The sequence below is a fragment of the Falco peregrinus genome, chromosome 5 (assembly GCF_023634155.1).
Source record: "Falco peregrinus isolate bFalPer1 chromosome 5, bFalPer1.pri, whole genome shotgun sequence".
Classification (NCBI taxonomy): Eukaryota; Metazoa; Chordata; class Aves; order Falconiformes; family Falconidae; genus Falco; species Falco peregrinus.
The window spans coordinates 21,619,556-21,644,764 of NC_073725.1; the positions used below are offsets into that span (position 1 = coordinate 21,619,556).

The 25,209-nt window shown below is 42.9% G+C and overlaps 1 protein-coding gene across 2 annotated transcripts in view; it reads right to left on the reverse strand.

The window, feature by feature from the left end:
- The window catches only part of BMPER (BMP binding endothelial regulator), a 145,181-nt gene that overhangs the window by 91,071 nt on the left and 28,901 nt on the right, over nucleotides 1-25,209 (reverse strand). For both annotated transcript variants that reach the window (XM_055806836.1, XM_055806835.1), the window contains exons 4-6: nucleotides 17,600-17,682; nucleotides 15,956-16,046; nucleotides 15,061-15,143 (exon numbers count right to left, since the gene is read on the reverse strand). In XM_055806836.1, coding sequence (XP_055662811.1) covers nucleotides 15,061-15,143; nucleotides 15,956-16,046; nucleotides 17,600-17,682 — 257 coding nt within the window. The remainder of the gene's footprint in view (nucleotides 1-15,060; nucleotides 15,144-15,955; nucleotides 16,047-17,599; nucleotides 17,683-25,209) is intronic.

The following is a 25,209-nucleotide window of genomic DNA, read 5'->3' on the forward strand; positions in this document are numbered from 1 at the left end:
TCATGTGGGGAGAAAGGATAAGGTGTGAAGCCAGATCAAGCTTCCTCTTCTGTCTCCAACAGGACAAGCCACAACCAAGGAAAGAGCACTGCAAATAAGCCCTGCATACAGATGCCTTTCAAGAAAGCAGGACAGGCAGTCCCCGTGGAAGGTGAGCTCATACTTAAGCTTGGCTGGCCACATGCCCATTTTGTCCAGAGAAGGTGTTATTAGTCCAGGGATATAGCTGTAGTTGAAGTCATATGGACCTTTCCCTACTTCCTAAAATTCTTCTTCATTAGGGCTATCGCTAAAGTAACACAAAAACATTTATCTCATTTTTAACAGCTACAAATAATGTGTTCCACCATCCACAGTTAAACTCACTCAAGAAAATTCAGATATCATTTTTTAATCCTGTTTCTCTTGCAACTGGTATATCTGCTAGGACATTTCCTTCAACATGAGGCAATGCTCTGCTCACAGGATGCAAACTCCCAGAACTTGTTCTGTTTGTCCAGTTTTCATTTGTAGCTGTTTAACACTAGTCCAACATCTGTATGTCACATTCTCTCCTTAAAACCATAAGTGCTTTTCAAAGTCTGCCATATGCCAGAGTTTTCTCAATTATTGCTAGTCACTGGAAGACATTTCTTATTCTTCTAGTTTTTGGAACGTCATCTCTGTAAGTGACCCAAGAAGGTGCTGCAGAGGAAAACGCTGCCAGGCTCTGGCTAACATGCAGTAGCTCATCGGAGAGCTGGCACGTACTGAGAGCAACCCATTATCCCAGCTAAAGGATCCCCCACTTTACAGTAAACGTGTGCCATGTCACTAAGAACAGCCTTATCAGCAAGAGAAAACAAAGATTAAAGAGAGCATGTTTACTTAAAAGCACAGACTAGCACTAGTGGAGTAAAAATGCATTAAAAAGTAATCCAAATGCATGATTAAGCTTTTAGTAAATAACAAATTATCCCCCTCAGCTGCCCCAACATCTCAGGCATCTTCCACTTCTAAATTAAGCTAGTCTAGCTCTGCAACCTGAAGACTGTAGCTTCTGCTGCCTGAGACAGTACTGGCCTCCACCTCTCCACCGTGCCCTCTCAGAGGAGCAGGAAGGCCAGAGCAAAACCTGTGACACTTCTAACTACACAGAAAGCTAAAATGCCTTTGACCCTCTGACTTCTGCGTGATGGGGCTGTACATAACACCACAGGGATTAAGTCAATATGACCTACCCAAGGTTTTGTAGTTGATCTTTCTACTACACTTTTTAATTAGCACATTCCTGGCCTCAGCATCTCTTACAGTTTTCTGAAGAGATTGTGGTAAAACATTATGTATTGTATTAGGAGGAATATTAACGTCTCCTTATACCAAGTGCTGGAGACAAGACACTTCCCCAGATGAACCTTTCTTCTGCCTCAGTCTACAGATCGTTATGCCTGAACAAGGAAACAGAGGATTCAGATATACAAAGCACTTAAACAGGTTAATGTAGCGACATGCTTAATAGAAAGGCATCCATCAGAGTCCTAGTGAACGCAAAGACACTGCTTAAGTAGCCCAAGATATTTCTTTTTAAATAGTCAACTGTGAGAGAACCAGTGATGGCTCAAGGAAAACCCTCTCGTCTCCCTATGAGAAGTAAAGCACAGGACAGCCAGGGTTGCCCCAACAGAAACCCAGGTGAGTAGATTCTTCCCAGGATTAGCAAGTCATCATCTGCTAGCGGCAAAAGGAGAGAAAGCAATGGGAAAAAAGTGACAAAACATCTACATTTTATTCTACGCATCTATGACACCATCCCCAGGCCCTTCCTTTCAGACATAAGGGAAATAAAACGTGAATGGGAATTATTAGGGCATAGATTGCTTCTCCTTCTAAATTGTAATAGTATTTTGCGCAGGCCCTCCTAATTATTTACTTCATGGGCTGGATCCTCCTCCTAGCCAGCCTAAAAGAATGAGAGAGGCAGATGCCTCCTGGCCCTGCTGCCCCTTAGATCTCAAAGAGGAAGGCACATCACCTGAGAACCTATTTTCTGTTTACCGGGGTGGTTACGAGCATCTCCAGTCCCTTTCTTCCTTCCCAGCCTTGCCAAAGAGTAAGCGTTAGCAAGTTTAACATTGCAACTTTAATTTGTCCCCTACATGCTGACTTCGGTGGCGATATGAACACTGAGTGGCTAACCCATGCAGGGCCATGGCTACTGATGAGCCATCACCTCCTAAGTAAAGCACCCTGCACAGTAGCCTGCTTGTCCCATGCTGTTGTCAGCTTGCTTCACTGTGTGGGCAGGCCTTCCACATCAAATTAGCTGAGGAGAAAGTAAGTGGAGCGTGGATAACCCTGCAGCAAAGCCACTGCATCCTGCGAACTGCTGCAAGGAGGCCGAGAGGCTGAGCTAGCTGCAGCGGCCGTCTGGGAGTCTGCTGGGCCTGCAAAGACATTTCAGAGCTCTTTACACATTATGAGCTAATGATTGGTGATTTCATTTATGGTCATTCTGATAATAAATAACAACTTAAACTTAGCACTTGCAGCTGACTAGACTCCAGTTCAATACAGCCTTTTTTAACTCCCCAGCGGAGCACAACTGTTGAGATTTCCTTCTTTTGTATTTTCCTATCATTTTCATTAGGCTGAACCCCAAGAGCCATCTCCGTCTATTAATGCCAGTCATTCCAGTATTGCATATTTTTATCAGTTTATCTAGGCAAAGGTTTATTTAAAAAACAGCACTGTCACCAGAAATGAAATCCAACGGTTTTACCCTGCTGACCAGAGTTTTATTACCAGGGAAAGGATTACGAGGAGAGACGAAAGCAGAGAACAGGAGCACTAGTAAAAGGCCTCAATAAATACATAGAACTTCATGCCCAGTAACACCACCAACTAGGAAGGCAGCTCAAACACAAAACGGGGTCATGCTCATTCAGGTTCTAGGGAATTGTGTTTAAACTGGGGGGTCACTGCACGCGGAAACGGAGCTGCTGGAATCTCAACGGAGCTGCTGGAATCTCAAACGTGCCGCTCATTAAGCGTCTGTTATTAGCTCTCCAGGCAGTCATAGCGGCTGCTTCCCTGCTTAGGAGCTGCCGAACTCTGGGACAGCCCCTTCAGTGCCGTCACCTCCACATGGGGTTGACTTGTCCCTTTTTATCACTGAATTCCCCTTTCTGCAGCCCATGTGTTGCTGGAAACAGGTGGGCAAGCGCCCCCGGGCCGGGCTGAGGGGCAGGGGGCCAAACGCCCGCTGCACCCACCGGCGCACAGCTGAGGTAACCCCGCCAGCTGCCGACCTTCGGCGCGGCCATGCAGCAGTTCCTGGTCCCCTGAAGAAGTTTTAGCGCTCCCACCGCCTTCCACGCTTTGTGGCTCCTGGTCTTCTTACAAAGTCTGCAGTTACAAACCTACCTCCACAGTGTTTAACTTCAAAAGAGCCGGGAAGACGGAGCGGGGAGACCTTATCCCCGCCGCCGCCGCCAGGTGGCGCTGGGCAGCAGCGCGCAGCACCCGCGCACCCGGCGCGGGGACGGGCGGGGGCGCGCGCGCACGGCCCCGCAGGAGCACGCGTGCACACAAACACGGCCCCGCAGAGGTACCCGCACCCAGGGACACTCGCACGCACACGCGCGCCTATAGAGGTACCCACCCAGGCACCACTTCTCCCGTCTCACTGGGGGTGTTCCAGGTGTTTTGTTTTGTGTTTGGTTTTTTTTTTTTAAAAAAAGAAAATAAAAATAAAAGAAAAAAGAAAAAAGAAAGAGAAAAAAGAAAGAAAAAAGAAAAAAGAAGAAAAGAAAAAAGAAAAGAAAAAAATAAGAGAAAAAAGAAAGAAAGAAAAAAGAAAAGAAAAAAAGAAGAAAAAAGCACCATCTCTCCCCACCACCACCACATCACTTTTTTTGCAATATGGCAAAAAAAAATCCATTTAGACTAAATTTTCCATTCAGCCTCCAAGCCATTACGTGAGATGTCACTACGAAGGTTGCCTGTATTTGGTCTTGAGTATCAACAGTGTAAATTGCAAATGCAGGACGCGGTCCGTCCCGAGCTAACACCACTGAAATGAACACGGCTGAGCCAGGAAAGCAGCGGCTGCGTGGGATTGCAAGAAAAACAGCTTTATTTTCCAAAAATTAGAGACAGCACATCACCCTCTCCAAAGACGGCACTCTCCTGTTTTTGACAGTGCTCTAGCAATAGGTGATAAAATTATTCAGTGGGCATAATTAGTTCCTCATTTTTATAACACTCAACGCAGCTCCTGGATTCCATTTTTATCAATACAGTTACCTCAGCTTCATCACAGAAAACCACATTCATTTTAATATTTGTAACCTTTTACGTTTGGCATTGTTTGAAAAAGGAGGAGACATCAGGTCTAAATGAAATGGTGTTTAAAAGGGCTAAACCAACCTCCTGCCCTAGGGCCAGGGTTTCAAAGCCAGTGCTGCTAAGACTTTCTTACTCAAGTACAAGGTGGTGATATTCAGCACTGTCTTATCTGAGGCCATTTAGATTTTGGCACCAAAAGTCAAAACTAAGACCACAATCATAAGCTACCACGTTTGAAAATTTCCATCTTGTTTCTTTCCGTTGCTTTCCTTTTGACACTGAAACATTGAAACTCTGAGTCCTCAAAAAAAAAATAAAAATTTCTGTCAACAGGCTGGGAAGAAACATCTTGATAATATTTCATAGGGCTGACGTCCTCATTCTGGTGTTCCAGCTGTTGAAGACAAATTGTTCACACTCCTACACATTTTCAATGTATTGATTCTGATTTATTAAACCAGTAATTTTGCAAGCTATTATAGAATTTCATCCAAATTACTGTTCAGTATTGGGAAAGTGGGGAAGCTGAGTTTAATGCATTCAATATTATATGCTAATCCAGGGATTGTGTGCTTAAATGATTTTTAATTAACAATATTAAATGGTATTTATTCTATAGTCAAACCACAAATATGCTGGTTGACATTCTAGATATGAATATTTCAGGCTATTCTGACTGGGCATGTGTGGTATGCTACATCTTATTTTAGTTTTCCTTCTGTGGGCAAGTATCATCCCTAAGAGAAAGTCTTCCATCTGATAAAAGTTGATATGAATTTCAAATAAGATTTGAGAAATTATTTTTGTCATACTGACTTTAAAACTCCTACTCCCAGTATAACTGGCTTACTTTGCGTGCAGGAGCACAAATACTGTATAAATCCTGTATAACAGAAATTATTTATTCTTGTTTTGCCTTTGCTTTCATCTGCCCACTTGCAGGCCACGTCTTCTGTGTGCTTCCCCACTTTAATAAATGTCAGTATTTAGAAAAAGGTAGAGTTCAAAATGAAGGAGAGATGAAGGAATTTGTGGGGAGCTGGAAATGGCAGATTTTTATCTCTGTACCACCTGGATACTCCTGGGTTTTCCTGGGCAAGCTGGCACCTTTCCTTGCTGCAGCAGCTCCAGGGTCCCAGTGAGCCCTGCTTGCTTCCCTTGGAGCAACAAGCACTTTACACATTGTTTTGCAACCACTACATCATGAAGGAAAAAACTTAATCCCTGAGCTTGACTTGGCTCCCCTCTGCTAAACCTCGTCACATCCTGGGAAGGGAGCATCCTCTCTGTTTGAAACCCATTGCCCCACATTAAATATTAGACAAGGAATCAAAAATGCATTGTAATCGGAGCATACTGGGCTTCTCACTAAAGCCTGAAGAGCAGCATCAGGGAACAAGCAAGCAAAATCCATGTCTGCTTTGGGAACTTTGCCACCTTCTCTTCCCATAAGACTGAAGAAAGTTTGAGATAAAGGATTTCCCAGAGACTGACAGCAATGAGAGGCAGCCACATAAGGTATTTAGAAATAGAAACAAAGGCGCTCATGACAGCTGCAGAAAGTACTTTCGGTCATTAGGCGTATTAATAGTATCCTTATTAGCCTCCTATCTGACTCAGAGAAATACTGCAAAAACAGTCTCAGGGGAACAACAGCAAGCATGCTACACAGGTTGACGATATTTCTGTTGATGTACAGGCATGTTTCTTCCCCCTCCATGCCCCTCAGCCCTCAAATCAGCCTGTAACTTTCTTCTCATTTCATATAATTGCTTGCTGTTACCTCTGCTCTACTAAATACTCAGGAAGTGAGAACGTGTCCTCCAAACACCATAAATGCTAAAGCTTCGAGCGATGTCCATTTGAACATGGCACAAAACCCCACAGCCCATACTTCAAGAGGCAGAGCTATTACTGCTGACCACAAGGAATGTAACAACACCACAGGGAAAGAAAATGCCTCCCTGGCTTGCTTTCCACCAGGTGTCAACTTTTATGGGTCCTATTCCCTTTTAGCTACTTCATAAAATACTCACTGCGTTAGAATCAGGTTCACAGTCAGAAAGACAAAGTCATAGTAGCAGATGCCGGCCAAGTACTATGCATAAGAGACATTACGTGTGCGCGTCAACTACAAAGAGCAGCAGGTAGTAGAAGATATAATAAACATAGGATTTTCCCTCCTTGCATGATGCCCTGTACATACCCATACTTGCTTAAGTGCAGCACTAAAAAACCTAGATGGGGGAGGAATGGTAATTGCAGGAACCTTGGGGAATTAAAAAAAAATCCCTGACCTCAAAAGACAGAGAGCAGGGCAGTTCAGCTGCCTGCTGAAAGAATAAATAGTGCATCAGCAACTGGGATTGTGAGGAAGAATTGCTATTCAGCTGCATCCAGGGGAAGGAAAGTTATGCTGCAACTAGGAGAGGGAGGAAGAGAACAGACGGAGTGCTGAAAAGCACAAAATCCTTAGACTGCTTGGAATTAATTATTTTCTCATTTTCAAATTTTTACTCAGCATGTTGAATACTTGGGTGCAAAGCAGAGGATAGTAAAAGGAACAAGACTCTCCTCATTGCTATGCTCTCAGTGCTGAGGCCAGCTCTGCTTCTTCCTGTGAAGAAAGACACTATTGGCACATTAGCTTCTGTTCTACTCTCCTGGTGCTGTGTTCTGGAGAAAGAAAAAAGGGAAAAGAAACCAGACAAAGCATGCGAGCCACTCAAATCCTTTTGGGCTTAGACGCCTCAAACATCAGATCTGAGCCTGCTGGAAATCTGGACTTTGCACTTTCAATTGCATTGGCTCTGACACCCAAGTAGAGGCGATAAAGAAATTTCCATTTCAATGATTAGAGCACAAAATATTGAGTAATGCCTCTAAACTCCAGTTTAAAAAACCAAACCAAACCAAACCAACCCCCACACACATCTGCATTCTGAAGAAAATCTCAAGGCTTCGTTACAAAGCTTCTGGCAGAGAGCTGAAAACTTCTTTGGTTTTCAATGAAGCTCAGGATTGTCATGTTCAATGGTGTTCCAGTCATGTTTGGGACAGAAGTTTAGGTACCATGGGAGTGTGACTTCCTGGGAGAAAGTTAAGACATCCAGGCAATTTCTATCACTAGAGTTAGAAAGCTTTTTGCTTTTTTAAGGACTCACCTTCCGTATTCAAGCACCTACAGTACAAGCTGGAAGCTTTCATCCCACTGCTGACCCCAGCCCCAAGTTGCCCGCAAGGATTTCTGCAGCTTTCCTTCAGGTTGATGTACCCACAGAAGAGTGCCAAAGATGTTATGATAGTTTGGCTCCTAGTCAAATTTTATTTCTGACAGCTTAAAGGCAGAATAAGTAAATCACTGTCATGTCTCAAAGTACTTATTTCCCCCCTTTTCTGTTTCCCATGTCTATTTTGACAGCCGAAGAATTATCCTGCCTATCCTGCACTCAGCCTAAGAGGATGGCTTGTATAGAAAAGTTACAGCCTGTCACAGTCCTGAAAATAATTTGCTGGGTATTTTTTTCCTCCCCTTGACTATCCAATGTGCTTGTCTCTCATCATTAAATAAGGCAACAAAAGTAATAACTATGTTCATTAACATTTTAAAAGTTGATGGAATCCAAGGAGCTTTGACTAGCCTTTCTATATGACTGGTTTGTTGCAAGAAATGTTAATTCATCACATATGCCAGCTGGAGAACAGTTTATCAGGCAGGGTTGGAAACTTGCTACCTTATCAACACACAAAATGCTTCCAGGGCAGAAAACAAAAGTGAAGCTGTAGGATGCAGTGGAAAGAGCAAGGAGAATTTAGGCAGACTGATAGTGAGTCAAGATGGAATTTGGCAATCACACGAGAGCTCAACAGCAATTCAGATTTGATGATCCCAAGTTTCACTTTACGTCTTCTACAAAAGACATTCAATATGAACAAAGTCGACAGCTCAGAACAATTAACTAAAAAAATGCACGATCCAAAGTGATCTCAGACTTAAGAGAGAGGGGAAAAAACAAAACCCAAAGACCTGCAGGTAACAGTGTATTCTCTCTAACCTTTAATTATTTTTTTCTTTTTTGCTTTTGAAAAAGGAAAACCAGTAGGTGTTATGCAGTTGATGAAGGTCTCCTGTGTAAATTCATTTAGCAGGCCTGTGCATACTACAACATCTTGTCTCAGGACACAGAGGGCTGTGCGCAAGTTTAAAATCATTAACCATTGTTACCTGATAACAAGACCCAAACCTGTGACATCCAAGTTTATTTAAACCCAAAGGGTGACAAACATGAAAGCCAAGCACTCCTCCTCTTCTCAGCCTTTCCTTCATTGTAACACCAGCCAGAAGGGTCTCGGACTCCCCATAAAATATTTGGCAAACAAAAGCCCTGTTAATTGACAAGCTATTGCTTTTACTGCTTCCTACCACCACTTGTGGGAATCTTTTAGACCCAAATCAATTCTGCACACAAGCGTTCCCATGAGATGCCACACGCATTCCCATTTGAAGCCACTTACCAGAAGTGCTACAGACATTTCTCACATAAAACCTTTGTCTTGGCAGGGCGCTTCGGAAACCACGTGCAACCCTTTCATCCCCTGCTGGCCAGCAGGTCCTTTTTTTGTTTATTTGTTTGCTTACTTTAACCAGGTTCTTTGTTTTCCCTCCAAGACAGTTACTTGCCTTTGCAAGGAGTGAGTTACAGCAGAGAATTTTGTAGTCTTCATTGCAGCCCAACGCCAATAAAAATAGTCCCCTCATCAGCGGCTGCCTTTTAACTGCTCTCCTTTATTGTTAAAGCTCTGTGTACTTAATTCTTCTTTGTCAATAAGAACAATCAATCTCAGCCTGTTAATTAGGGAAAGTTTAACGCAACAGAGGACAGACACCTGACAGCATAAGCTCTGTTCCTTTCCTCTCAAAAGTGACAGCAACCTACACTCAAGGTATAAGCCTTTATTATCACCATTTAAATGTGGTCAATCTGCACTATTTTTTTCTTTATATGCTTTAGGAATGCAAAATAGATCCTGCTCTGTGCATTCATTTCTTTTAAATGATAGAAAGTCCTGGACACTTTTTCTCTGTACACAAGAGGTTGCTCATGCAACACACAGTTGGGGTGGTGTTTATCAGCATTTACTTAAGGCCCTTCAGGTACCCAGGAAGTTTTAAGTCTTTCACGGCTTCTAGTATTGCTTAATTCATTAATTATCACAATGCTGTCTTGGATCATCAAACCAGAAAGACAGTCGCTGCCTAAACAAGAGCCTTATAAAGGCAGAGCTCCTTCCTCCAATTCCTCGGCATTTCCACCCTCCCTTTCCAGCAGGAAAAATTCCCCACAGAAATCTGCCAAATCCCACTTTTATCTTTCTTCACATTCTTCTTCCATGTTCTCTTCTCTTGGGGACAGAAATACATGTCCTTATGATATGAAGCACAACAGGCACTCATACATTGACTGGGTGCCATAGATGCCTTCTCAGAAATAAAAACAACTGGGTAGCACTACCTCTGCGGAACGATGGAGGAGAAGGAAGCACAGCTGGCGCAGACCCCTCTGACTGCAGGGCCAGAGGAGCACGGGCTATGCTGATGCATGGAAAGCAAATCTGAACCGAACCCTGAAGGGTAGGAGGGGTGAGCAAAAGGTGCTTAGGAAGGAAGGGATATGAGAAAGATGCTGTATGTTCTGGACCCATGACGCTTAAAGAGTCATCTCTCTGCTCCCCTGGAAAGGTGCCCGAACTGGGCAGTCTTTTGCTGCATAGAAAGACCCCTTTGATCCTCACCAAAAGTAAAAGTGTGAGAAAGGGTTTCTGCAGCATGAGCTGGGAACACACTTGGACTAGGTGAGCTAGGATGCTCTGCAGATAGGAAAGATCTAGGATGAAATTCAAATGTCCACAGAGGGAGGAAATGAGAGCTTGCCACAGAAAGATACTTTCCAAAGTCTGAGATTTGAAGTGGTTATGAATACGGATCATTTACACTGAATAATTACTCTGAATTACGCCCACTTGCATTGCTATTCCAGAGTTAATTGTATTTCAGAAAAACTGTGATTGATTTTATTTTTAACTTTACTCCAAGACTTTTATTAAAATTGTTTTTAACTTCTTCACAGGCACATATTTTGAGATTTTTTTTTCATTTTTGGGGAGAAATAAAAAAAAAAAACCAACAACATTAAAAATGGCTAGGCATGTCAATGAGAGGAAAGAAAAAGCCTCACTTTGTTTTCTAACCAACATTTTTTTTAAAAATGTCAAAATATTTTTTTAAACTTTGATATTTCCAAAATGAAAGGAATTTAATATTTCAGACATGGCACATGTAGTGCACCATCTCCACAGAAGCGGGTATGTTTTTTTAAGTCTGAAGAAAATCAGATAAAGAAAGAATAACTAACAGGACACTATGTCTCTCTGCTGCATTATTTTTATTGCTGAAGTTCAGCACATACCAAGTCCTTGCTCTTCCACACCTACCTGCACAGCCATACTTCTTCACCTGCCTGGAAGACTGTGTTTTTATTAGGCTAGTCAGAAAATCAGACTTTCTAGCCTTGCAAAAAATCTGCAGGCAAAATTTGGGGTGGGGTGTGGGGTGAGGGGTTGTGTCTTAAAGTGACACAGTGACAACCCCTCCATATCCCATATTTCTGAAGTATTACTAATTTCCATTTGCATCCACCCACAAGCCAACCACTTCTACTTATGCCACTAACTTTCAGAAAGCAAACGCTCCTCCTACCGAGTCTTTGCTTTTTCACCCCAGACTACAACCCTTCGTCTCTATTCCTGAGCCCCCAGAGTGGGGGCAGACAGTGTCTGCTGCAGTTTGGAGCTGAATCAAAGCTGCTGGAGTACAGGGAAATTTGGGAAGATCAGCATTTGGCACTGCACTGAGGATGGCAATTTGAATTTGGACATAGCTTCTGCTACCAGCCTTCACTGAGGATACATTTCCTCAGGATGCGTGTTCCCCTGAGTTTCCCAGTAGGCTGGAGTATCTGCCCCCCAGCCTGTTGTGGTGGGAACGTATTTCGGCAACTCGCGGTACCTGCTAAAGCTAGGCCTTCAAAGCAGTATCAGGGTGCTTTATCACCCTGCTGACTGCACAGGCGGGACCCACCTCAGCCATCCTCAGCACCACAGAGGCCAGGGAGCCGGGCAGACTCCCCCTGTAGTTAGCAGAGGAAGATAGGCATCTGCAGAGAGTAATCCATCCCACCTCTCTCTCTCCATTAACTGAAGAGGAGCTCCAGTAAGTAGTTCAGACCAGACACATTACTTCTGACTGGCTGGACCTAGACGAGATGAATTCCATCCTCAGTGTCCAAAACACTAACATATGTAGTTTCTCATTACTTATCACAGTTGCAACGCCTGCTACTCATTGATTTTGAAACAGATTTTCTCAGTGTGATTTCCTTTTCTTTGTGCAAAACTTTCATTATGCAAAACTTTCATTATGCAGTTTTTGCACCTTAACTCTCAGGAACATAAGTGACAAGGTATCTCCTTCACAGACCCACAAATATAACTGCAGACCAGGAGCTGTGTGCCTCTTGAGTCCCTCTGAGCATGCCCGAGCAGTGGTGTACAAAAGCCCCCAGTGATGCAAAGGAGATCCAGCAGAGGATGTTTTTAAATTCTGCTCTCCAAGGGCCCCGAATCCCCACGCTCTGCTTCCAGCCATTTGGGGTTTATTTGCTTCATTTGGAAGAGCAGCTAAGAAGCCGGTGTTGCATTTGTGAAATGATGCTGCCTGGGGACCAAACTTGTGTGGACACCCTGCTGACAATCATCCCCATGACATGCCTCCCTGCAGTACAGACAGACCATGCGACCCTTCCCTCTCCTGGCCCTTGGCCATCCCGGCAATGCCATAACCCAGCCTCCAACCCTTTCCTGAGAAGGTCTGCTTGCCTTCTTTCCGTGGGGGTGTGGAGGAAGAGAGGTCCTGGGCTGCGGCGTCTCCATAGCGCTGCTGGCTCTCAGCATGGTGGTACCTCGTACCGCCGCATGCCTCACATGCCAAAACGCGCAGCGCCCATGCTCTGGGTAACAGCGGTGTGAGTCAAAAGGGGCTAGTTATGAGTTTGGATACTACCATTTAAAGATAAGCTTCTCCATGGTTACCACTCTCACGCAAGGTCACTTTCCTGCCAAACCTCCTCTCCTCCTTCCTTGGCTCGCTTTCCTTCCCCCTCCAGTATTTTTTGCTCCCCCCAAAACGTGCTACATCAAAAGAGAAAATGAAAACATTTAAGATAATCACAGTCTGACTATTTTAATGCCGGCTGTAGGAAAGGAAACATGTAAGCCAAGTGCTCTCACTGTTCAAGCAGAAACACACTCTCGACCTCATAAAAGTAGTATCTGAGAAATAACACTTGATTAAAGCAGCCAGTCCTTCATTTAAGTAGGTGCTTATGGCAGGGAAAATATCCAAAGTTTCTCTAGAACAGGCTGCTGGCCTATCACGAAAAGCAGGAATGGGCCAGACAGATGAATTACTGCGAGACAGCTGGGTTTCAGCCGGGGTGCGAGGAGATCCCTATTATCCCGTCCACCTTCCTTACACAAATGCCTCTCCCCAGAGAAACCGAGTCATTAAAAGCCAGCTCGTTCGCTCCTGACAGGCAATATGCATTGAGTGAGAGGTGATACATTTTCATTTTCAGCGCGAAATCTTAGTCGCCCCAAGGAGCGGCTTGCTTAGGAGACTGGTAATGGAATACAGGGCCTTTCATCTCTGTCTCACTGCTGCCGGCATTGCCCGGCTCGGTAGCAACCCAAAAGTTATTAGCTAACGGCTGTTTGGGTGACCTCCATGAAATCAGTTGGGTGGGTTAGGTCCGGTTTGCAGTGACAATAACCAGAACCACAAGGGGTGTTAAGCAGAAACCATATTAATGGATGCACGGCAGGTAAGGACTGAGCGCATCGCCCCCATGCAACTGTGCCCTGGCTTCCCCCACCCTTCGGAGCGCAAGGGAAGCCCTGCAGCCAGCCAGCCTGCTCCATGGAGACCGGGATCCCCAGCTCCCAAGATGCCCATTTTTTCCTCATTTGCACAAGCAATGCATGTTAAAAACAACAAAAAACACCCATCTTAACACCCAGTTTGCATTCTTTAGAAGCTCAACAGTATCTAGTAGGCACCACTTGGAGCTGAAAATCCCACAAACTTGAACTCCCAGAGAGCTTTCCAAAGACTGGGCTCTGCAGCCGAGGTCTGCTGATGTGTGCTGTCCAGGAAAGACCCTCAGGTCTGACCCTATACTCCTATATTTCTTTATATAGCTCTCTTCAAGTATCTCCCACCTCCCATGCTTTTCTCAGCACAGTTGCTTTTGCTGTTTAGGGAACAAAGGAAAGTTGATCAAGGAAATATTGGCACACCAACAACTAGGCAATAGGCAACATCTGTACAGTACTTACGAAAGAGCAAAGTGCAGCCCGAGAAGACTCAAGCATGTCTCCACAGACTTCTCAACCATTCAGACCTGCCTTCCCCTGAGGAACATGACTAAGGAAAGCTGGAGCATAAAGCTACTGCTTTGCAGCTGAAGCTGAACTGAGAGGGGGACCCACCAAGTACAAAGGGAGCAATGTTCCTCAGCCTGGGACATGAGGCATTCAGCAGAGCAGAAGCCCAGGGCATATATCTCTGTGACATGCGTGACAGCATATTTTCACTATTACAGGATTAAAACTTTAAAAAACCAAATGAAACAGAACAACCTGAGTAGCCCGATTCTCTACAGGAGAAGTAATGATTTAACGTAAATTAATTTTGCAGATTACCAGGTTTTTTCTCCCACAAACCAGTCCAAGTTCTCTGCAGTAGTTTCATTAAATGTGCATATGTGTCTGTGTATAAACTTATTAATTTTTGAATTCCACCCTTCTCTCTCCCCTGTTTTATTTTATTTTCATGATGCAGGAGAGCTGTGTCTGGTACTGACAGAACTCTTGGCATTCTACTGAAATGCAGAGTTCCCCAGCCTTGCATTATCTGCTGACAACCAGCCCATCGATTGTAACAAAAGTAGTGGTTTGAACTTTGCATTTTACCAGTCTCACAGATCACACCAATGAAGCCCAAGTTATCTGCCCCAACTCACACAGCATTATCTTTTGCCTTAATGGAAGTGAATGAGAAGCCTGTGCTCATTACCCAAAGGATGCAATTATTACTTCCTCTCTCTATTGTTGCTAGTCAAGAATAAAATCCAGGATATGACCTTTTCATTAAACATCAAGCCAAAATCCACCTGGGACAGCCTAAGTAGGCTACCCTTCATCCTTTCACTCAGTAATTCAGAGCAAAGACCGTTGCTGCATACAGCTGAAAGGAATCCTTGTGAAAGATCGGTTTAAGGAAACATCTAATAAGTAGTGTTGATCAATAGATGAAGCCCGAAAAGCTTTCTGTCTCTTCTTGCATGATCCCATCACAAAAAAGCATCTCTAATGTAACACATTGACCCTCAAATAACCTGCTCTGCCTACAGCGTAAAGTCACAGAAAAGGTGCTAAATTCAAAATACGAGTGATAAAATGTATTAGCGCAGTGAAATCTTCAACAGAAACCTGAACTCCAAGAGAAGAATGCATAACAGTGTTGAATTCCTTATATTTTTTGCTTTGTTATGGCAATAATAATGTGGCTTTTGAAGTTCATACAGGGAGATGCAATGCCAAAAGGCAAATACTTACAATACAAGAACACTTGGTACATTTATTTCCTTCAGGCCTAAATTCTTCTCCTTCATTGTAAAGTCTTCCTTCAAATATACAACCTGGAAAACAGCATTTGAATAAGTTTAGCTCAGGATAGAAGACTGTCTTTTCTCTATAATACACCCCACCATAGGACAACATGGAAAGTAAATGGTACCATCCTCTCTGATACAAATCACTTTGGAAGCCTTCAAAGGCTTGAGAACCCCTCAGTATCTTTTTGGGGAAAGCAAGCATCCTTCTACAGCAGATAAATTTGCACTAGTGAAGTCAAGGCTGCCAGGTCTTCCATCAAAAGTGGCTTTGCAACGAGCTGTTTGCTTTTTACTAATCGTTCTTACTCCCTGAGTTTATATTAGATGTGGGCAAAAATTATAACCTATTAGAATAAACCCATTCGATCACAACTGGAGCAGTGCTTGCTTACAAAACCTCTGTTAAAAATCAGATTAATCTATAAAATCATGTTAGTTTGCTACCATGCTTCACAAAGGTAACCTATTCCCACTCCCCTTCCAGAAATGATTCTCTTTAATTTTTTTTCAGGATTACCCTTATACTTCCCCTTCTAACAAAATCCCAGTCATCAGCCGGGCAAAAGGAGCTGACAGAACCTCTGAAAAATTATGTAAATACATCTGTGGATATCATCACAGGCTATTGCCCATGAATCCCCTAGTCTGCATGCCCTCTACTAAAAAATATTAAGCACTCTCTTCTTCTGTCATTTGGTACATTGTGAGCCACTGGCCCCCATTTTAGTAACTTGTCAAGCATAACGGAGAAGTTAGAGGCAACCTCCCAGGTAATGATATTTATCATCAGAAATACAGTTGCACATATGGAACAGCATCTTCCCATGAAATCTCACCTGGACACACAGGACAACACATTCCCGTGAGTTTGGAAGGGTTTTTGCAATGAACAACGCACTGTACCTCCGACTCTACTATCACTCCTTCCTGAAAAAGATGCAGATCAGACATGTTCGTTGTTAGCGTTGTGGTTGCTTTAACAGGCAAAAATCCACAATTACTAGCAGTGCAATTAAAGCCCGGCACATGGTGTGGAGCACTGGATTTCAAAACATCTTTTCTGTCTGTACCTGCTGCCTGCTATCAGAATTCAGGTTAATCCACAGTCAAAAGATCCACTTGAGTCTCCCTGACTCCAGACACAGGCTTTGCCTTAAAATGCATCAGGTAACAAACCAAGCACCTTCTTAGGAAAAGGAATCCTTCTTTATCAGGAATTCTTAGGCTCAGTAATCTGCCATGTGGCTCTGGTGAAAACAGGCAGGTCGTGAGGCATTCTTGTCCTTTTCCCATTGGAGGAAAAAAAAAGACTTAGAAAGCAGATAAAAGCATCTTGTTCTGTAGAGGGGAGACGCTTATCTTTGATGCTTTGCCTGATAAGTATTAGTAAATTAACATTTCCTGTACTTCTTGTCCCAGAAGTCAAGAGTCCTCCTGAACAAATCTGGGTGTGAGGTTCTGTGCACAAAAGGCTGTTACTTTTTTTTTTTTTTTTTTTTTTTTTTTTTTTTACTGCTTGCAGCTTTGCAGTTGAAGGACGGGGAAACCTGGTTTCAAATGTGTGGATCTAAGGTAAAGAGGATCACCCAGTACTGCATTTAGACACTGAAGCAGGCAATAAAGAACTGCTCATTCCATGAGTAGCTAGTAGCAATAAGAGTATCTAAATTCACATTGTATCTTTTCATTAAGTGCAAGGATACAGAGTACTGCTGCTACAACTTCATTCTGCGTAGTTTACTTTAAAAATGCAGGTGAATTTCATAGAACAGAAGTATCACAGAAAAAATCTTGAACCTCTTTTCTCCTGTTTGTAGCAGGTCTTCATACTCATCCATCTCTCCTCTTTCCAACAGCTGCAATTCTTAGTAGCTGCCTGAGTGTTATTACTAAAACCGGATCCAACTGTCAGCAAAAATGGCAGACCTGTTCACAGACAGAACCTAAAATTCCTTATGTAATTACTTGGTTTGTGCCTGAAAATGGACAATCTTGCAAACGTTGTGGTTGCAAACAGGCAAACTACCAAAAATACCACAGTGGTAACAGCACAGGAGCCTAGGAAAAGAAGATATGGTTGTGGGTTTCTCTTAAAGAACATCCCAGGTAAAACCTGTGGACACATACACACATAAGTGTCTGATTATTACAGTAATAGTTTGTATCTCACAAAAGGCTTAGCATGCTGAAAAAAAGGAGGACTTATTTCAAGGTCAAGGCAGCATGAAATGGCATGGCTGTGTACCCCTCCTTCAGCAATCTCTCAGTATCACAGTACTCAAGCCAGATAACACCTACCCTTCTGAATGTCTGGTTATAGCTGGCCACGTCTGAGTGGATTCAAACTACTTTAAATGCAAGGTCCCTATTGTGCTTCGGGTATAAAATGTTTCAGCTGATTTGAATTGGATAAAACAAGGCTCAGAATTTCATGAGTAAAGCTCACAACTCAATTAGCGCGACGCTGATGACAGCCTTACCTGGCACTGGTATGTAACACAGGGGTTACTAGGGAGGTGCCATTTCATGGAGCTGTTGTACGTGTTTCCTCCAAAACTGCAATCTAGAGGAAGAGACAAGTTGGTCAGCTCAGCCGAACGCAATGATCTTGAGGGAGGCTGCTGCTGAGGATCACAAAGCACCACGCCAAATACGACCCATCCTCTTCCCCCCGTTAAGGGAAGAGGTAGAGCTGGGAGCTGGAACAGACCTGAAGGACCATGTCCTGGGAGGGCTGGCACCATCACTACCCCAGACATCTGCTGCTGATGCATGGTTGGCCAAACTCCTTACTACCACCGCTCAAGACAAACCTGAATCAGTAACAATTTAACTAAAAATGGATGTCGATGCTTATTCCGCAGCCTGTTCAGGAGCCACTCAGCCACTCATGCACTGGAGTGAAGGGAGGGAGGAGAAACGGTAAGAGAAAAGCTGCAAACATTCATCATCCAGCCTGGCCATGCTATCCTCATCCATTAACCAAAACCCCCAGGACAGCTCTCAGCCAGCGCAGCTTGGCATGGACCAAGTGACATTGGCAGAGCTACCCCTCCTTTATACCTTTTCACTTTCATGACAGAAGAGATCAACATCCACATAAACTAAAAGCCATCAAGCTCTTCTGTGTGGGTGGTGAAGCTCTGAGAAGGACATATTAGAGTCCCACAGGTTGGCTTTATGTATCTTTGTGTGCTATATGACAGCTTTGTACACAGAAAAATAGGTTGGTTTGCCCATGCATAGGATCAGCACACACTTTTTGCGCAAAATGAAGTTCCGTTGAGCCATTTGGAAAACAACCAAAAACCCAAACGTTAATTTTCACATTTTTTATTACATGTTCCTACTAGTTTCCCTTCCCATTCTTTAGTTGTTTTCTGGTATCTTGCAAAAGGGAAAAGCAAAAAGGAACAAAACGAGAAGCATAACTCATGGGAAAAACAAAAGTAGAAAAGACATATTAAGCAGAAATAAAATACTTGTTTTAAAAGAGTTAGTTTATTAATGCAAAATTGTTTCAATAAAAAATTAATTCTTTGGCGACTTAAAGTGTTTCTGGAAAAAAATTAGAAGGAACACATACCCCAGTTTTCTGCAGGAAAAATGCCCATTTTCCATTTACTGCTTCGAGGTTTTTTTTCCTAGTCTATTTTATTCAAAATGAGCCTGATCAAAGAGCCCAAGAAATCAACAGGAGTCTTGCCAGAGACTTTGAAAAAATATCATATACATAGAGTCACCAAGTAGAAAACTATGATTGGTCAAACAATGCCGCAAGCACCACTCTCCTTCCACACCCTGCCTCAGCAGCTGCCCTGGGTCATTCTCTGCTGTGTCGGCTGCACTGTCCTGAACTGCCTTGGGCTACACTTTATGCCCTTCTGAAAACAAATGCAAGTTATCAGCCTCAAAACAGCAAACCTTTCAGGCCACTGTACAAGAAAACTTGAGGGTCACAGCTGTGAACTGCTGAGTAACTTCAAATCCCCACAAAAACCATCTTGAATGCAACCCAAAATGTAAAGGAAACCTGATATATAAAGATCATGTACAAATGTGTTAACTGCCTCCAGTTCAGATCTTAAACAACAGAAGACCTGTACTTCAGGATCTGCAGTATTCAGAAATTTTTCCAAGCTAAATGCAGAGCAACACAGGAGAAATTTTGCAGATGCTGTGGCCATTTCATTTCCCTAAGCTGTAACAGGTATGTCTTTTAAAGAGTTGGTCAGTAGTCTAAGAGCTGGCTGTGATAACAGTCTTTGACAAATGTTGAAAGGCACAAAGCATGCATTTTTTTTAAGTAGCAAAGTGCCTATGAAGCAATTCTGAATAATGAAGAAATGTTCAGATGCTCAGCATATTACAGTTCTGTGGGAGCTCTTGACATGCACAGGCCAACATGTCAAGGGAGGAGGATGAAGCCGTATACTCGAGCACGAAGCCATATACTCCCTTCATACATTTTGAAGTCCCATTCTGAAAAACACCGGGCTAAGCCTGTAGCACAGTCTCTCTGCTCAGTGCAAACCCTAATATATGTCAAGAGCCTGCTCAACGTGTTTTAGCATCCTCAAGTTGCAGTAGCCAAGGCCATACTAACATACTGGTCCCAGTCTGAGAAAGAGTTTACATGTGTGCTGGACACTCCAGATGGAACGAGCTGTGTTGTTAAATACCCAAATAAATGTTAAATGTGGTTTACCAGATGGGGCTGGTATCTTCAGCACTATACAGAATCAAGGGCTATGTTGGAAACTAGCAGCTGCAAAATACCTTGCATATTTGCTCACCAATTATGTTCTTTCATTTTAAATGTTTCCTCTGTAAGAAAGCTAATTACCCTGGGCTAATCTGCATGCATCGCTGTGCACATTAAACTGAAATTTTCAGTTCAAGGATTAGTCTGGTCAAGAAAGCATGAAGGTGGTGCATCTGTGCAGTCACCACTGCTCTCCCTTGAGGTGCATAACTGAGGTATGCTACAAAATCCTCTGCCCTGCAGCACCAGCCATTGCCCCTGTGGAAAGCAGCAAGGGAGCAAGGGGGAAGCCCAGCTCCACCTACCCACAAGCCATTTCTGTCACCGGTAGCCAGCGCTGGGGGACAGCACACCAGATGTAACCACAGCAGGGAGAGCTTGCAGGCGAGAAAAGGGAAATTTGGAAATGGAGAGCACGATGGAGAAGTCTGTGGAAGCATTGGAAATACTAAGATCGCTCCTGAGCTTTGGCACAGGCCAGCAGTTGGATAAGGGAGATGGAGCAGTACCATGCAAGCACCAGCATGAGGCACGGTGGGAGCTGGATTTCAGCAGATGCTCAGTTAAAGGAAAACGGCACAAAGGAAGGGGAGAGTTAGCCAGTAATGCAAGCAGGCTTGGTGAGAGCTGGGGGAAGGCTGAACATCAGGCAAACCGAAGAGAGGGCAAGAAAGCAAGGGCTTTACAATCTCCAGGTGAGATTTTAGCCTGTCTCTGATGAGGCATGCCCTGACGCTTTGCCCTCTGGATGCTGCAGAGCTACACTCACCACTCACTCTTCAAAAGGGAAACAAAATAAAGCCCGCATACCAGCTAAGTTTTTCTGAACCTCACTTTCAATGTACAAATCTCTCAGCTGACACCCACAAACATATACCCGGACTCTCCTAACCCACCTACTCATAGCATGGAAGTTCACGAGCCTCACCTAAACTCAGCTGAGTGAAACCTGCCTCGCTCCATGTGCCAACTCAGTTGAGCTGATCTAGCTTGCCCATGGTTAAAGGTCCACCACATTCGGTTTGGAAAGTAGCAGTCACTGAATATCACATGTCCAAAGGCATCAGCAAAGTCCCTGATGTATGGCGGAACATACTTCAGGTTCCTAAAAGCCATTTTAATTCCCTTAGGAATTGTTATGACATTAACTTACTGTCTCCATCCACCATTTGAAAGGGAGAGCAGGAGAAAAGAATAAATCAAGAAAGATCAGAGCTTAGCATAGTCACAAATGCCACCCACTTACTTCTGCCTGAATACACACTTTAAAGAAAACTTTAAAAGAAAGGGCTACAGAGGAGGTTTTCAAGAGGGGAATCCAAAAAGCCTGAGAATATTCTAAGGAGTACATGAAAAGTAACAGATTTGACATTAATAGGTAAATTTGACCCCGTGACATATACCCTGTAAAGAAAACCTTTAGATTTCTACACACAGAAGGAAGTTAAATAGCAGTGGTCTATATGAATTTTCACAGAGCTAAGGTGATTGATATCACTCAAGGAGTGTGTCCTAATTTTTTAGTCTTTCCTGTTTCTTTCTTTAAGAATAGTTGGTGTTTTATTAATGTAACATATTAACTTTCAGTTAGCTGCAGGTTTTGTTCCTACTACCTACTTCAAGCCAAATAGTTCAGATAAGTCCTGGATAAACAAGTAAGCTGAAAGTTGCTTATCTGAATCAAACCAAACCACTGAATACTTTTAAGTTGGTCAACTGTTGTATATGCCATGGAAGTTGCTAATTACCTTCTAGTCACCTCATAAAGGCAAAATGATCCTCTAGAACTGAGTCATTACTGCACAAAAAATGACAATAAAATAGTTAAATCACTTCTAATTTACGAACTGAGCTACTTTGTTTCAAAATTGTGCATACCTTACTTGAGTGCCTTAGTTGCAAACATAATAAATCAACCTTTGGCCAATTTAGTTTGAAAGAGAGCAATTTAATTCCAAAAAAAGCATCTTCACATGGAATTGGACTGGAATAACAAAAAAGGCAAATGATAGCAGATTTTGTTATTGGCATGTGGACAAGCTGGCAATCAGGAAGTCATTTGTCTTTCCAAATCCAATAACATTGTTAAATGACCCTTTTTTTTTCTTACTCCAGACACCCCAGCACCAAGCAGTATCATGACGATAGGGAAATTGACTGTGAGAGACAGTTTAGTAGCGCTAAAGCTCAACCAGTGTCCTCAGGAGTTCATTAAAAACAAGCCTTTATTACTCAATTTGACATTGCCTAATAAGATTCCAGAAGAGATTTTTGCTTATTTTAGGCTAATGAGAATTTTATAGACAAGTCATTTCCTTTTTCTCCCAAGAGAAAGTGATAGATTGGTGCACAATAGACTGGCTCCCCATCCCTCATTTCTTCAGGATCTTTCTTCTCCTATTAAGTCTTTCTCTTGGTTTCCCTCCACTTTCTATTTAAAAAAGTAATCTCTCTATTGGCATGGAAAATAAACATTAGGAAAAAGAAAACAGTCAGAAGACATGTTTTATTTAGTGTTTGATAAATTAATCCTCAGGGAGGTATTCAGGCATGCTAACACTAAATAGCAGTTCTAGAAAAAAAAAAAAAACAAAACACAAACAAAAAACCAAAAAACAACACCCAAAACCACACCAAAAATCAAATAAAATAAAGTACAAAAAAAAAAAAAAAGCCCAACAAAAAAATCCAAATACCCCAAACAAAAAAAAAACCCACCCACCAATAATTTGCACATTCTGCAGTATTTCCCTGGCATGAAAACTGTTGGCCAAAATAAAAGAACTGTGAATCATACATACACCTATTATGAAATATACTTTTACATGTTTTAATGATGGTAAAGCCATTGACAGCTGCTAGAAAATTAAACTTCCTATTGGGTAACATTGGTCTTCATTTGTCAACACAGAAGCATGAAAATATATACCAAATCTCCCATGCTTATTGAGTGTAACTCTAAGCAGTGAAAATCCAACTCTTTCCTTTATAACTGAGCACAACCAAACCTATTTGCAGCTGCACCATCGCAGTTACAATACCCAGGGGACACAAGGCGCAGGGGCCACGGAAAGGGCGCGCAGCACAGCACAGCAAGGTGACCATGGGGTGAAACTGTGCCAGAACTGCACAGTTCACAGGCACATGATGCAAAGCAGCTCATACTCACTGACCAAATAGTAGCAGGAACAATCAGCTCCTCCCAGTGCTGTTCTTGCCCCCTGCACCCCACTGGGACTGAATTTCACCTTCTCAAATGTCTTGTGTTTCACAATATATATGGGGGGGAAGTTGCTCTGTGGGATCCATAAGATCCTGGCGATCCAAAATGCCACGAAGTTAGAGCTGCCATTGAATCTTGAGCTGATACTGGATGTGCTTGCCAAGCCTGGCAGCTGGAGAACTGTGACGTCTCATGGTTATGAGGGGTGTCATGAATGATGTTGCTTGGTGACACAATTACTTGCCATTTATACCCAATCTCCTCACACCAGAAAAATCATTCATGATCAGTACAGCTCACAGTTTCAAACAGTGAAAGAAATTCTTATTCCTGTATTAAGTGTCCTAAGATGTTTATCATGTTGTTCCAGAGAAACGTTACATGTGGATGTTGCATGAAGCCTCCATCCTGGTCTTCAGTTTCCTTTGATTATGCTGCACTGGACACAATGTCCACACACAAGGTACAAGTGCATCAACATATCAGCATGGAGGTCTTGTGCTGTTTTCTAACATGAGCATCCTCAAGGACTTCCCTGTGATCATAAAAGTCTGGGTAACCGATGTTTGATGTTTGCAGACTGGTGTTTGCAAAAGTATTTATGACAACATGACAAGACAGTTCATTAAAAGCTTCTTACATAAATGGAGAAGTGTATTAGCCAAGGTAATAAGAAAAACTGAAATTTGAGGTGCTATTGAACTCGATAGTATACACCAGATGTTCAAGGGATGTGAAATGTATCTGCTAAGGCCTTTGTAAGAAGAGTTAACTCGAAGGATGGAGAGATAGAGACCTTTTCCTAGGCATAACCAGAAGTAATCAAAGCTGCCACTGTGATGGTACCAGATGACACTGTCCTTAGCATCTGTAAGTCACTGCTTCAAAATTTCTGCCTTTACTTGAAAAACAAAGCTAGAAACTGAATGAACGTTGAGAACAACCTGTATCTCCAGCCTCAACAAACAGGCCTCCTGGTTCAGAGCTGGAGCAAGTTATCAGAAGACTGAGAGGCAGTGAGAAAAGCCAAGAGAAAAGTCTTTATTACGTCCCCAGACTATTTTTTTCCATAAGCAGTCTCAGACAGATGCCAGGACTAGATTATTCAGATGAAGGTGAAAAAGGTTTTAGCAGGAAAATACATAACCATCTTCCCAGCCCACCCCCATCCACCCCCCCCATTCATGTATTAGGTCGCACCCTTGCCTCTGACAGCTTGCCTTAGAGCCTGTGAGGATGGGTGGCAAGGCATGGTGCCCCAATCAGGGCCCCCACAAATACCCACCTGGCCAGTCTCACAGGAGGGCACCAAACTGGTACCAGCTATCTCACACTAGGGGCGTCCACAGGTCAACAAGGCACCAAATGTGTGTATGGCTCCTGCAAGGCGTCCGTAGAATAGCCAGATCACTGATAAACTCATAACCTCCCTCTAACTTCCTTTTTAAGCCAGGCCTAATAGTTGAAATTGGCTGCAATCCTCCACCATAATATTGTATATTCTTTCCAAGAAATGTGCAATTAACTACAATAGCTTTGGATATTCACTATTCAGGGGAACTAGCGCTGCTGTTGCCTGGGCTGTGATTCCATTCTCTGGTAGACTCCAGATCAATGAAGCATAGCACATGAACCTCTAAGATCACTAAATTAATTTTTTAAAAAACACACAACAACCCCCCACCCCCACCCCCCCACCCCCAGTAACTCTCAGAAGTTAACAAAGGCAGAAAAAGCAAAATTGCACACGGGAGGTGGAAGAAACTTAACAAATCTTATCTGTTGTAACAAATACCCACCAATTTTGTCTTTGTACATCCATAGAAGATTCAGATTCTTTAGGATAAGAGAGTAGAATATGGTGCACCATTTTAAAAAGCAAACTTTATGCAGCCCTGAGCCTGTAATACCACTGACTCAGAGAGCAAATAACTTATTATTAGAGGTGCGGAGAGCTCTATATCCAAGTGACAGGTCTCCGTCCAACTAAATGAGAAAACATTGCCAAATCTATTTCTATAATCTCAATGATCTCATATGTTTTCATTAAACATATTAAAGAAAACGAAAGATGAAAAGTGGCCTATTTAGCCTATGCTAAA